At 36.6% G+C, this 14,947-nt stretch overlaps 1 protein-coding gene across 1 annotated transcript in view; it reads right to left on the minus strand.

Moving 5' to 3' along the window:
- Positions 1-3,642: 3,642 nt before the first annotated feature.
- Positions 3,643-14,947, minus strand: part of nmbr (neuromedin B receptor) — a 35,906-nt gene continuing 24,601 nt past the window's right edge. Inside the window, exons 4-5 of the mRNA XM_028440476.1 lie at positions 9,323-9,561; positions 3,643-3,790 (exon numbers count right to left, since the gene is read on the minus strand). Coding sequence (XP_028296277.1) covers positions 3,643-3,790; positions 9,323-9,561 — 387 coding nt within the window. The remainder of the gene's footprint in view (positions 3,791-9,322; positions 9,562-14,947) is intronic.

The following is a 14,947-nucleotide window of genomic DNA, read 5'->3' on the forward strand; positions in this document are numbered from 1 at the left end:
GCTACTAAATGATTTAAAAAAAGCTACTAAATGGTTAAAAAAAAACTACTAAATGATTTAAAAAGCTACTAAATGATTTAAAAAACGACTCAAATATCTAAAAAGCTACTAAATGATCTAAAAAACTACTAAATGATCTACAAAAACTACTAAATGATCTACAAAACTGCTAAATTATTTAAAAAAGCTACTAAATGATCTAAAGAGCTGATAAATGATCTAAAAATCAGGCTGAATGTTTCACTCCAATAGAAAACAATGGGATGTTTACAGGCAGTGGGGCCGTGTGACATCATCAATCACATGATTTCAAAATGGAGGAACACAGGCTCTAGAACTGTAAAGTAGTCCCATTTTTAAAAGGCAATAAAACAAATATGATGAAAAATAACGTGTTTTGTTGACATAGATCTTTTAATAAGTACATTTCAAAGGTTTTAAGCCACATTTGTAAAAAAAAACAGTGGAGGATCCATTTTAAAGCAGGTGCTTTTAAGGACTTAATGTTTCATAAGTACAACATTGTAGCTTTCAGAAACTGTTGGATTGCTTCTGATGGAGCGAGTATTGATGGAGTTTGATTGGTTGTTTCATCCGAGTTGAACCTGCTTAACTTCCTGTTTGAACAGCCTGAGGCGACAGCTGGCCGTTAGCCACCTCTAAACATCACACTGATGAAAACTACAAAACTTGTAAAGAAAGACGTCTGCTGTGCATGTGACTGCCTGCATGTCAACACTTTATTTTGAAGTCTTTTTCTTTCTTTGGCATGCTCGGCAACATCAACAGCCGTGAAGAGGAACAACAGGATGGGAAGTAGATCACAGCGTCGTCCGAGGGTCAATTTGTGCACACACGTTTCATCTGTGGGTTCATGCTCAAGCAGCAGCACCAAGCATCAGTGGGCGGCTCTGTTTGTGTGTGCAGCCCTCCAGCGTGTCACGTTTAGCAGCAAACACACACAGCCGTGATGGCTACTGAATCACCAAAGCTGAAAACATCATGCATCAGGTGTGAGCATCAATCTGACACTGTACCATATTCACATTTAATCAGATTGTGTTGGTGAAATACAGACGGAGAAACAGTGTTTAACAAAACTCATGAACTCATTAATCACAAGTCTGATAACTCAGCCACTGATAGGAGTATTTTACACGACTCAATTGACCCAATAAAGCAAACTTAGATCTCACAACAACTACAGCCCCGCCCCTTTACCCTTTGACCCTGCTCTGCCAGCGACGCTACATGCTAAGCTAACCCAAACATGTCGGCCGCTGGTATGAAATTTCTTTACGGAAACTACCGACTCATCTTCAAGTTTCCTTGTGAGTCATTTCAACAAATGCCCCACACACTTTGGTTTCAAAACATTCACTTTGTTCCATGAATATTCAATAGTCACACTGTACATTTTTACTTTAGTTTGACCGCATGAATACTCCAGATATGACCAATTTAGTGAAGGACGTTTGAGTCGATATTTGCTCGTCATTATTTTTCTTCCATTTTCATCTTCCAACATCTCAGAAACTACATCACGTGTGAAACTGAAATGTACGGTGGCTGGGAAGTGTCAGGTGAATGCATTTACAGAAACGAACACGAATGCAAACAGGTCACAACACGAATGCAAACCGGCCACAACGGAAGTGTTTCCGACGGACCGGTATTACAAACGGACGGGTATTATGATATCATAGCCTGATATGAAAAATATGAGTATCCTAATCAACTTTCACTTACTTTCATACGCGTTTCGATGTCTTCTTGTTCTTAACTGTTCTGGTGGGTTAAAAACATCCGCCAGAAACGTGTCCGTCTGTAATACCGGTCCGTCGGAAACACTTCCGTTGTGGCCGGTTTGCATTTGTGTTCATTTCTTTAAATGCATTCACCTGACACTTCCCGGCCACCGGGTTTCCGCAACGGAAGTGTGTAAAAACATCTTCTGTACATCCTATATAGTGGACATGCCAGCTCCTCAAAATTGGTAAAAAAAGTTTGTTGGGGTTTGGGTGTGGAACATGTTTGGGCCTTCAGTAAACATCTTTGGGTCATTGGGTAAGCAGTCTCCAGGCTGGTTTATCTCTCTATTCTCCAGGATGTTTGTGCTGAATGACGCTCCGTCCCCTCCTCCTCTTCCCATCACCGCTACCACCTGGGAATCTGGTCGGCCCGCCTCGCCGCATCTCGCCTCGCCTCCTCCCTACTCCCTGGCCTCACCGCCGTTATTGGCTCCCTTCGCCGGCGTACCCAGGGGTGCCGGCACCCGTCCGCCCTGATCCCGGTCGCCATGCCGACCCTCGGCAAAGGGGGCAGACGATGGCAGCGGGGCTAGGGAGTGGGGGGGTGCTTCTACCTATTATGTTGTTCCCCACATGGCACTGTTTTACAGTTCATAAATGTATCTATACTTAGAGCCTGAGGAGTTTTTTTATTTATTTATTTTTTAATTGAATTAATTGGTGTTAATCGATGTTAATTGATAGTTAATTACTATTATGGTGTAATTATGTTTGTAATAAATTGTAATTGAGTTTCGATAATTTACTTTGTAATTATAATTTACATGGAAATTCTATGAAAATTGTCAATTATAATTCAAAACTGTTGAACCGTGTTACAGTCCTATACATACTGTATGTAATTAACAATTGTTAATGCATGTTTCATATCAATCTTCCTACATTTTACCATTTAAAAAATATAAATCTAGGGGTATACTGACACAAAAAATATTAAACCCTATATTTTCATTGATTATGAACCAATAAATAGGAAATAAATTAGATGATAGATATTTGTTATTAGAGTATTTTACAGCTGATTTAGGACATTAGAGATGCTTCTCTTTTATTAGGTTATTTATTAAAGGCTCAGTAATTATCATTAAATGTAATTGAGAAAGTAATTGTAATTGATTTTCTGAGGATAGAAAAAAATTGTAATTTAATTGTAATTTGAAAAAATGCAGGTCACTGAAATCGTAATTGAATTGTAATTGAACAATGAATGATTGAAAACGTAATTGTAACTGAAAAATGTAATTGATCCCAACCCTGATGTTATTTTATAAAAAACAAATGTATATTGTATATTTTGACAAACCTTTTATTATATACAGATGCCTTTGTGGAAAATAAATGTAGATTTGGTCTCTTTTCCTCTTTAAGTTTATACATGAGATGTTTACTGTATGTTAGGGAACGTGTTAAGATTTATTACCAACAATAACCATGGAGAGGGTGAAAGTAACTATTAGCCGTATATCTGTACTCTTTACACCTCTGCCATAAACTCTATGTTTTGGTCAAAACTGAACGTTTGGCGGATGCAACAAAGCAAATATTTATCCACAAACACTGTGTCCATGCTGAGAATGTGGTTCACAAAGCTTTAGACTGAAGTAATCAACCAAATAAGACAAATACCAAACAGTTGTGTCTCCATAAATCTCAGGAGTAAAGATAGAGAGAGAAAGATCCCGTAAGCCGAGTCAATACTTCATCCTTCCTGGTAGATAATCGTGGCTCAGACGCTCTGTCCTGATCTCTTCATTCTATTCATTTTTCTGTTTTTTGGTGATTAAAAAAGCAAAAACAAAAAGATGGTCGGCCTTTAGACGTTAGCAGCTGCTCACAGCGCCACTTCCTGTCTGTGGCTGCCGTTGGCCGCGGGCGCTGCCGGTGCCGTCTTCTTGACCGAGGTGAGGCGGATGTGGGAGGTGCTGTGCAGGTAGCTGGCCTGGCGCTGTGGGCGGGGCCCTCGACCACAGCGGAGCTGGCTGGGGAAGAGGAGAGGAGAGTGAGGGGCGTGGCTTCAAGAAGGTCAAGGGGGAGGAGTTAAAAAAAAAAAAAAAAACATAGAAAACTCCTGTATTAGTGCAAACACTCTACACTCATTTATTAGCAAAAAAAGAAAAACACAAGAAAAGTGAAGTTTTTAACTCCGAATTACAAATAAATTAATCAAAAAGTGCAATTTAATAATAATGTACAGAAAATCAAAATGTATCCTTTTGGACGACAGTCTGTGACTAAAAATGGGCAATACAGACAAAAAAAATGTATCCTGATCATTTCTGGTATTTATCATGTTAACAATAAAAATTATAATAAATAAAAACTGTAAATAAAACTTCTTAACTTAAAGTGTAAACAGGCATGTTCCTTAAAAAACACTTTACATTTACATTTTACAGAATCTGTTTATGCATGTAGGTGTATTATATTATCATTGTGTGTAATTCATTTATTTCCTCATTTCTAATGACATTCTTTTTCGAATCTTGTTATTTTATATCTGATAATGAGTTACATAAAGTTACATAAAGTTATGGTTGATACATATGACTCACATTTCCTCTAATTAAACCAGATCAGACTTAATGATTCATTACTGAGAGCAGTAATAACAGGATATTTTAGTAGAATAATCACAAAATATTGTGTTTCACAAATTGGGATCAATGAATAGTGACGTTAGTTTAATGCTAACATTTATTTCACACGACGTGTGACATGTTTAGCTTTTATTCTTCTATACAAGTGTTAAATGGTCTCTAACTTATATGAGGTCATTAGCGTTAGCGCTTAGCCCAGTATGTGTCGAAGGGTTAGCTTAGCTTAGTTAGCTTTAGTCCCGTTTCCAGTTCATAATTGTTGCTGCAGGTTCATCTCTGTGTGTGTGTGTGCATGTGTGTGTGTGTGTGTGTGTGTGTGTGTGTGTGTGTGTGTGTGTGTGTGTGTGTGTGCGTGTGTGTGTGTGTGTGTGTGTGTGTGTGTGTGTGTGTGTGTGTGTGTGTGTGTGCGTGCGTGTGTGTGTCGCGCTCACCGCTCCAGAGAATTATAAATTCTTGGCTAAATTGTGGGACAAATGGTCCGTGGCTGTCTCTAATTTCCGACACTGCGCGCACTTACATATTCTTACCGGTGGGAATGTTTTTGACGATATATCGTAGACGTTAACATATTGCACATTCTTACCTCCGACCCCCTGAAAATAGAGTTGTGACCCAATTTCAGGCCCTGACCCACATGTTGAGAACCCATGTTGTAATAGAAATACAGTAGGTCAATATGGTGCAATGCTCTGTACGGTTTAAAAACCTGTTTATTTTTATTTTTCAGAAACTGACAGCTGTACAGTGATTCAAAGTGGTTTCATATCTATTTAATAAGGGACAAGACAGGAAGACAAAAAACTGGTCAAACTACTAAAAAGGTGCATTTTTGTTGCAGAAAAACAGGAGCCACATGTGGAAGGTGAGGTGAACAGCTGTGAGGCAAACATTAATAACTCAGGAACTCACATGCGCTGCTCATGAAGTTTGTTCAGAAACCAAACAGATGGTACGATAATGAGAAGTGAGAGCCATTCATCAACTGTCAGCCCTAATATCTGTTCATATTTGTTCATCGTTTCATTCAGAACCTCAACCAACTGTTGCAGCGTCTCAGAAGAATTAAACTTTCATTTCAATGACAGAGACGGGAAACTTTTATCACAGCGAGACCACAACATGTGATTTCATCTGATGGAATTATGACCAATCACAGCGTTAATAATCACAGCGTTAATAATCACAGCATTACAAATAACATGCGTCAATAATCACAGCGTTAATAATCACATGTGTGAATAATCACAGCGTTAATAATCACAGCGTTAATAATCACAGCGTTAATAATCACAGCATTACAAATAACATGCGTCAATAATCACAGCGTTAATAATCACGTGTGAATAATCACAGCGTTAATAATCACAGCGTTAATAATCACAGCGTTAATAATCACAGCGTTAATAATCACAGCATTACAAATAACATGCGTCAATAATCACAGCGTTAATAATCACAGCGTTAATAATCACAGCGTTAATAATCACATGCGTTAATAATCACAGCGTTAATAATCACATGCGTTAATAATCACATGCATCAATAATCACAGCGTTAATCACATGCGTTAATAATCACAGCGTTAATAATCACATGCGTCAATAATCACATGCGTTAATAATCACAGCGTTAATAATCACAGCGTTAATAATCACAGCGTTAATCACATGCATTAATAATCACATGCGTTAATAATCACACCGTTAATAATCACATGCGTTAATAATCACATGCGTTAATAATCACAGCGTTAATAATCACAGCGTTAATAATCACATGCGTTAATAATCACAGCGTTAATAATCACAGCGTTAATAATCACAGCGTTAATCACATGCGTTAATAATCACATGCGTTAATAATCACATGCGTTAATAATAACATGCGTTAATTATCACAGCGTTAATAATCACAGCGTTAATAATCACATGCGTTAATAATAACATGCGTTAATAATCACAGCGTTAATAATCACAGCGTTAATAATCACAGCGTTCATAATCACATGCGTTAATAATCACATGCGTTAATAATCACGTGTTAATAATCACAGCGTTAATAATCACATGCGTTAATAATCACAGCGTTAATAATCACAGCGTTAATAATCACAGCGTTCATAATCACATGCGTTAATAATCACATGCGTTATTAATCACAGCGTTAATAATCACATGCGTTAATAATCACATGCGTTATTAATCACAGCGTTAATAATAACATGCGTTAATAATCACATGCGTTAATAATCACATGCGTTAATAATCACATGCGTTATTAATCACAGCGTTAATAATAACATGCGTTAATAATCACAGCGTTAATAATCACAGCGTTAATAATCACATGCGTTAATAATCACAGCGTTAATAATCACATGTGTTAATAATCACAGCGTTAATAATCACAAGCGTTAATAATCACAGCGTTAATAATCACAAGCGTTAATAACCACAGCGTTAATAATCACATGCGTTAATAATCACATGCGTTAATAATCACAGCGTTAATAATCACAGCGTTAATAATCACATGCGTTAATAATCACATGTGTTAATAATCACAGCGTTAATAATCACAGTGTTAATAATCACAGTGTTAATAATCACATGTGTTAATACAGGGAAGAAGAGGCTTTGTGTGTTTTTGGAGTAGTTTTCAGTATATTTTTCTTGACATATTGTGTATTTGTATTTATATGTATTTATCTGTCACCTTGTGTCATTTTGTTTATGTAGGTTTGTATTTGTATACCTATCTTTGAATTTGGTAGTATTTCTGTGTATTTTGTCATTTTTTGTGGTCCCTTTGAGTATTTCTCTGTCATTTTGTGTATTTCAGTAGTTATTTGTATACATTTCTTCTATTTTTGTGGGAGTTTTAGGTGTGCATACTTTGTAGTTTGATTGTCCTTTTGTGTATTTTTGTTGACATTTTGTGTATTTTTGTTGACACTTTGTGTATTTTTTTTGTCAGTGTGTGTATTCTTGTTGTTATTTGTTTACCTATCTTTCAGTTTTGTAGTATTTTTGTTGTCATCCTGAGTGATTTTGTGTATTTTGTACTTTGGTGATTATTTGTATACATGCTCTTGGAGTAATTATGTGTATTAATTTTTTGGTCCTTTTGTGTATTTTTCTGTCATTTTGTATATTCTGGCAGTTTTTTACACTTTTATTTTATTTTTGTGGGTTTTTTGTAGTTTTGTGCTTTTGGAGTAACTGTGTATTTTGTTGTCATTTTGATGTATTTTTCTGTTATTTTGTTTCCTTTGGTTATTATTTGTTGACTTTTCTTTCACTTTTTGTTTCTTTTGTAGATTTTGTAATAAGTGTGTATTTTGTGTATTATTATGTTTTTATTAGTTTACTTTGAGAGCCTCATTATGTGGCCACTGTCTAGTCTATGATTGAAACCTCTACTGATTCTTTGACATGTTGAGCACCTGCAGGTGACTGACATGTTAGCCACGCCCACCAAACTACAGGAGACCGACAGCCACGAATGAATCACTGACATAATGATGATGATGATGATGATGATGATGATGATGATGATGACGCACAGGGACGGCCTAAGCCCAGCATTCCATATATTTATAGCCATAATGTATGTTATATATCAGGGGTGTAATGGCACACAAGGTTTTCAGTTTCTTTAGGGTTTAGGTAAAGAAAGGATCATGTGGTGAAACTTAGTCATAGCAACACTTCAAGTGTTTATTTATTTATTTATTTATTTATTTATTTATTTATTTATTTATTTATTTATTTATTTATTTATATATTTATTTATTTATTTATTTATTTACAGTATTTATTTATTTATTTTTTTAAATATATTTTAATTTCTTCAATAGCTTACATTTCATACTGTGCAATATTTATAATTCTGCCATAGTGTTACGTCATACTGTGCAGTAACTATATTTAATATTCCTGCAATAGTTTTTACATTTCATACATTTCAATACTTTATATTACATACTGTGCAAATATTTATTTTCATATTCTGCAATATCAATTCATAATCCACGACGCTGCTATCCTATCATACTTAGCCCGTCATACCTTTGAGTTACTATTTATATTCTTCTTGTGTTGTTTTTATTTTTAGCTGTGTGCACTTTAAAGTGAAGCCAAACACATGTCGTTGTATAATGACAATAAACGCATTCTGATTCTGAATCTGATTCTGAAATATGTCACAGAATACATTTTTTAAAGCGCATGTTGCTAACTAAACGGGTCAATAATATCACATGAACACAAACAACCAATAAACCTAAATGTTTAATAACGAATGATGACTCGGCGTTAAAGAAACGGTTACGGTTACGGAGCATCCGTCTGTCACTCTGAGTCACAGCTGTTAAATCTGCCATGTTTCACCACCAAGGTCAGCGCTAAATCAGCGCTAATTTAGCCACTCATCACAATAGTCACTAAACTTTAAGAAAACAAAAACCTACAAATACTAAACATTGACACCATAACTCGTCTAATGAATCAGCAGCAGCAGAAAATGAAAATAAAATGTTTCCTTTTATTTGTCACAACAGCCAAAAAACAGAAACAACCTTGGACTTCTGAAGCTCAGCTTTAAATCCAACTCTTTTTAACCATTATCTACCATCTTCCAAACGGACGGAGAAACTATTTTTGCACAAAATCACACTTAAGATGTAACGTGGGCGTGGCTTGACTTTGTTCTCTCTCACTCACCGTCAGTTTTTACCTTTAATTTCGTGTTTACAATGAAATTTCCAGTGATTTCAACTCAATAAAAGACACAGATGTCCAAATATAATACTTCTAAATGTAATTAAAACACATAAAAGCAAAGGAGGTGCTGAAAAATAAAAAATAAATGAAATAAGTGCTGAGTGACATCTGGAGGTCACATGGGACTGACCTGTTGAAGTGGCGGCGGAAGCTCTCACTGAGCAGGTAGAGGGCGAAGGGGTTGACGCAGGAGGACGAGAAGCTGAGGACGCGGGCCACCAGGGTGACGACCAGGTGGGCCAGCGACAGGTCCATCTGCTGGTAGTGGAACGAGCGGTACATGTAGAGCACGTGGTTGGGGAACCAGCACAGAGCAAACAGGCCCACGAAGACCAGCACGATCTTAGCCAGACGCTTCCTGGTCTCCATCTAGAACACACAAGTTCAGAGCGGGAACATTCAACCTATTTCACAAACAAGACCAGAGAACTTTTAAGAAAACATCATTTTAAATCACTTTTGGAACAACCAACCTGCTTCTATTGTTACCCTCCATTGTTTATGCATTTTGACATATTAGTTTTATTTTTTAAAAAACGGGATTAAACAACTATACAAAGAAAAAATATATGAATAAAACACATAAAAAACAAGAATAAAATATAAAAAGTAACAAAAATACACAAATAAATTACAAAAACTTTAAAAAATATATACATATAAAACTACACAAATAAAATAAAAATACACACAAAAATACCAAAATAAAAAACAAAGCATAATACAAAATAAAATAACTGAATAAAATACAAAAAAGAAATACAAAAGTAAAATGCAAAAAGAATAATAAAAAATAAATTAGAAAAAATGTAAACACACACACACACACACACACACACACACACCAAAATAAAATGCTAAAGTGTAATAAAAAAAAATTCAATTACTAAATAAAAAACAAAAATAAAAGCCTCAGATTCTCTGCAGGTACAAAACATGAAAAATGCCAAGCATTTCACCTTTTAAAACACTTCCCTGTGGTCTAAATGACTTATCTGTGCTGGAGTTTGGTCAAAACATAACATATATTAAGCAACAGAAGACGTTTAATACTCTGTAAAAACAAGTTCTGTGAGAGCACTCTGTTTTGAGGGGTGTGTCCCAGGATTTGCATAGACCTCCCCCTTCCCCGCCCCTGTCTTCCGTGAAGTGGCACACCTTAAAGGTGCTATTCATGCCAACGCACCTGAACTGACAAGATTACATTCAAAATCAATGTAAATGACATGAGAGATCCTGCGCGACCGAGTCGCTCAAAGTTGAAAAATTTGAAATTTTCAAGCGACAACTCCCCCATCCTTCACTGTCTGTAGAATCGAGGCAGCAGCCCCTCCCTCCCTCCCACTACAGTGACACGGCTGCAGTGGGAGGCTTCCTAAACTTACCGTGGCAAAATTAAAGCGGTTAAAGCTGCATTACTTAAATCTTGACCCATGACAGAGGGGCGTGGCTGAATTCGAACCGTAAATCCCACCCCCCACTCTGGTAATCCCTCCCAGTCTCCTCCTCTCTGGAAGTGCGCACGAGAGCTGAACGTGCACTACCGGTAAAACACATCGCCACGCAAAAGGATGGACACAAAATATAGGAAAATGAAACATTAAATTATCTGTCAAGAAGGAAAACAGCCACTTGCTCGTCCGAAATTAGTCCAAGACTGAAAAGAAGTTCACACCGTGCACGCGCTTCACCATATATCTCGGCAGCCAATGAGGAGGCTCCTTTGTGGGCTCTGCTCACCCCTTCTTCCTCTAACTAAAATTCTTAATTATAAAACAGACAGCACGCAGACGTACGTTTTTTTCAGAAAGTATTACTTTTACAATATACTATATGATGCTAATAAGATTCTTTTTTTTAATTAAAGAAAATAATTTGAGTACCCCAGCTTTAACTTGTTGAAAAGGTCTACATTCTGAGTGAACTCATCCTTTAGTAACTCTGAAAATTGATCATTTAAACCGTAAAAGCAGTGCTTTCCCCTCTCTCTCCCCTTCACACACACACACGCACACACACACAGTTCACTGGAGCGATAAAGTGATGGAGTGACAAAAAAGCACCCCTATGTTAAAGCGACTGCAGTCGCTACAGTCGCGTTCGATGTGAAAAACAATGGCGGAATTTCGCAAAACTTTTCATCAGCTTGGGGGTGGAGTCCAAGGGTGGAGGGGAGGGTGCTTTCTTTCCTAATTCAGCTTGTGATGTCACAAAGTTAGAACATTTTAAACGAAGCTATTTTCTCTGTGTTATGAGACTCAAACAGACCACAAACAAACAACTGGATGGTTTTACTGGATGGTGGACACTAAGTCACCTCATATGTGATCAAAAAAACTGCAAAAGTGGATTTTTCATAATATGTCCCAACACTGACTGAATGATTCAGTGTTTACGCATGTTGCCAGTTGCCAATGTTTGATTTAGACCAACTGTCAAAACCCGTACCTGTGCCTCACTGTAGGGGGCAACGTTACGAATATAAACTTATACTAAAGTATAAAGAAAATTGTAGGATAACTATTAAAACTATTATAAAATTAGGAAAAGAGTCATTTTAGCTCTTCAACAGTTAGCACAACTGTCTTCAGCACTAACAGCATGTAAGAGTGGAACGCACACGTCACTGATGCTTTCAGCGTCACAGATAAACACTGCATTTCCTCTAAAATCTCTCTTGTTTTCACAAATTAACCTCCTTGGAGATAATGCACAATCTGCAGCAAACATCCAGCGTGCAGTGGACGTGACGGGGAACAAAAGCCATGAAGAAGAGATTATTCACCCTGCATCGCTTGCACTAAATACTCCTGTCACAGAGGAAGAGGGAGCGATGCAGTTATCAGGAACGCCAGGACTGAGAGGGAATTTATGTTTGGGATCATCGTTTCGTGATTTAAAGCTGCAGGGAAAATCCAATAAATCCCATTTTATTGTTATTCAATTTATTTAATAACTCCCATTTTTCAGAGTTTGATCCTTTTTTGTCACAAGAGGGAATTCATATATTTTCCAATAAATCTCTTCTTTTAGGGTTCTATTCTCCCGTCTGGACTTCAGCGCTTTTTTGCGCGCCTGCAGTTACGCACTTCTCTCCAACGCGTATTCTCCGATCCAGGCTGCTGACACGCCTATACCGCGCGTAAGGAGCCAAAAAGCACGTATGTGTGAATGAAGGCGGGCTGAAGGAAAGGAGGCGGTGATAGACTGGCTGTCTAAAAATCACGAAACATGGAGTTTTCCCAACGCTGGTAAATGTCATTGAAATCTGTGAAAATGATAAAGTTCACTTTTAATTTGAAACGCCATCATTAATAAACGATGTAACAGGTTGATTTGATCAGATTATTGCAGAGTGACTGAGTCACAGTTAAAATATCTCTCCTCCATCATCACTGTAAAGCGTGACAGAGTTAGATGATGGACATATGAGGAAATAACGCGTCCACAGAGCGTCCTGCTTTAATACAGAGGGATGTTTACAGTGAAACAGAATTATTAACTTCTATAATAAACAGTTTTAAATATAAATAGTTTAAAGTGACCTGAGCTGAGCCTCATTAAATTATGTGTGGGAACAGTTTGTGTTCCATCCTCATCTGCATATGACAGCTTGCTTCACTCTGTAGTGGATCAAACTGTGACTTTACGTTGGACATCGTATAAAAATAGTTGAATCAATGTGACCAACGTGGACAGAAGTCTGTGTCTGTCAGAGTTTTAATTAATGGCGCAGCAGCAGCTGAGTGATCACAGCTGCTGCTGCACGACGCACAAGTCCGTGTGGCTTCAAATGTAACTAAGTCCACATTTCTAGTGCAATATAATGTTTCACCTTATGGGGGCGCTGCACTTATTCCAGGGTTAGAAGAACGTAAGAGGAAAAGAACTTACGCACACCGGAGAATGCGCGTAAAGCCAGATTTGAATGGGAACGCCCACATTTGGGATGAAGGCGCGCAGCGACTGTCAAGTACAGGAGGAGAATAGCACACAGTCAGAAACAGCGCCACTGCAGGGAGAATAGAGTCCTTAGTTACTCCAGGCATTAGGAATATTGGGAACATTTAAACTAATTTACATTTACTTGATTAGAGGCAATATATCAGAGGTAACACTTTTTAAGGAAAAGAGAGGTGACTTAAAATAAATATGGAATTTGTAACCAACAACATATTTAATATTGATCTTCATTCAAAAATTGTCTTTTGCAAAAAACCTCTCTTCCTGTGATTTTGAATTTGAAATTCTGCAAATGTGTTTTAACAATGAATGTGTCTATGTTTGTGCAAAATGTGTCCTTTTGTCAAAGTTCTTTCCCGTACAAATTAAATCCCATTTCATAGTTATTTGATTTATTTAATAACTCCCATTTTTCAGCGTTTAGTCTCTGCCTTTCTTTGTCACAAGAGAAAATGTATATATTATTTAAATGAATATTCTCTTCCTTTAAATACTCCAGGCATTAGTAATATCAGGAACATTTAAACTGATTTACATTTCCTTCATTAAAGGCAATAAATCAGAGGTAAATGATCCTTGTCAAGGCTGTTCCTGATAATTTTTTAGGAAAATAAAGGCGACTTAAAAGAAATATGGAAAGTATAATCAGCAACATATTTATATATATTTTTGATTTGATTTTATAATTTTTTTAATGTTAAAATACAATCAAATTAATCTCAATCAAATTAAACTTTGGACACTTTAAGCTTCTGTAACTGCTTTGGCAACAGAATCCAAGATCAACAACAGCTGGGTGAAGAAAAGAGAGCAAATCACAGTGAAATTTGATTTATAACAAATGTTATCAAACCGTACAGTGGACGGCTGTTTACATACATACTAGAGAGTATGTTAATATCGCAACAGATGAAAAAGTTTTATATTTTCATTTTATATACGTCATGTTTTTTCTTTTCTTTTGAAATTGGAGTTTTTAATAATTATTGAATAATTTAAAGATAAAAAGTCCATAATTATTTTGTAGTTTTTTGTTTGGTTTTTGTAATTAATTATTTATTTGTATTGAAGTATAAAGCCGTGATGTCACACTAACGTACTACAGATACTAACGTACTACAGATACTAATGTACTACTCATACTAACGTAGTACTCATCCTAACATACTACTCATACTAACGTACTACTCATACTAACGTACTACTCATACTAACGTACTACTCATACTAACGTACTACTGATACTAACGTACTATTCATACTAGCATACTACTCATCCTAACGTACTACTCATACTAACATACTAATGATACTAACGTACTACTCATCCTAACGTACTACTCATACTAACGTACTACTCATCCTAACGTACTACTGATACTAACGTACTATTCATACTAACGTACTACTCATACTAACGTACTACTCATACTAACGTACTACTCATCCTAACGTACTACTCATCCTAACGTACTGTACTACTCATACTAGCGTACTACTCATACTAGCGTACTACCCATCCTAACGTACTACTGATACTAACGTACTACTCATCCTAACGTACTACTCATACTAACGTACTACTCATACTAACGTACTACTCATACTAGCGTACTACTCATCCTAACGTACTACTGATACTAACGTACTACTCATCCTAACGTACTACTGATACTAGCGTACTACTCATCCTAACATACTACTGATACTAACGTACTACTCATCCTAACGTATTACTCATGCTAACGTACTAACGTACTACTAATGCTAACGTACTACTATCAATGATCTG

This window comes from Gouania willdenowi (genome assembly GCF_900634775.1).
Source record: "Gouania willdenowi chromosome 24 unlocalized genomic scaffold, fGouWil2.1 scaffold_320_arrow_ctg1, whole genome shotgun sequence".
Taxonomy (NCBI): domain Eukaryota; kingdom Metazoa; phylum Chordata; class Actinopteri; order Blenniiformes; family Gobiesocidae; genus Gouania; species Gouania willdenowi.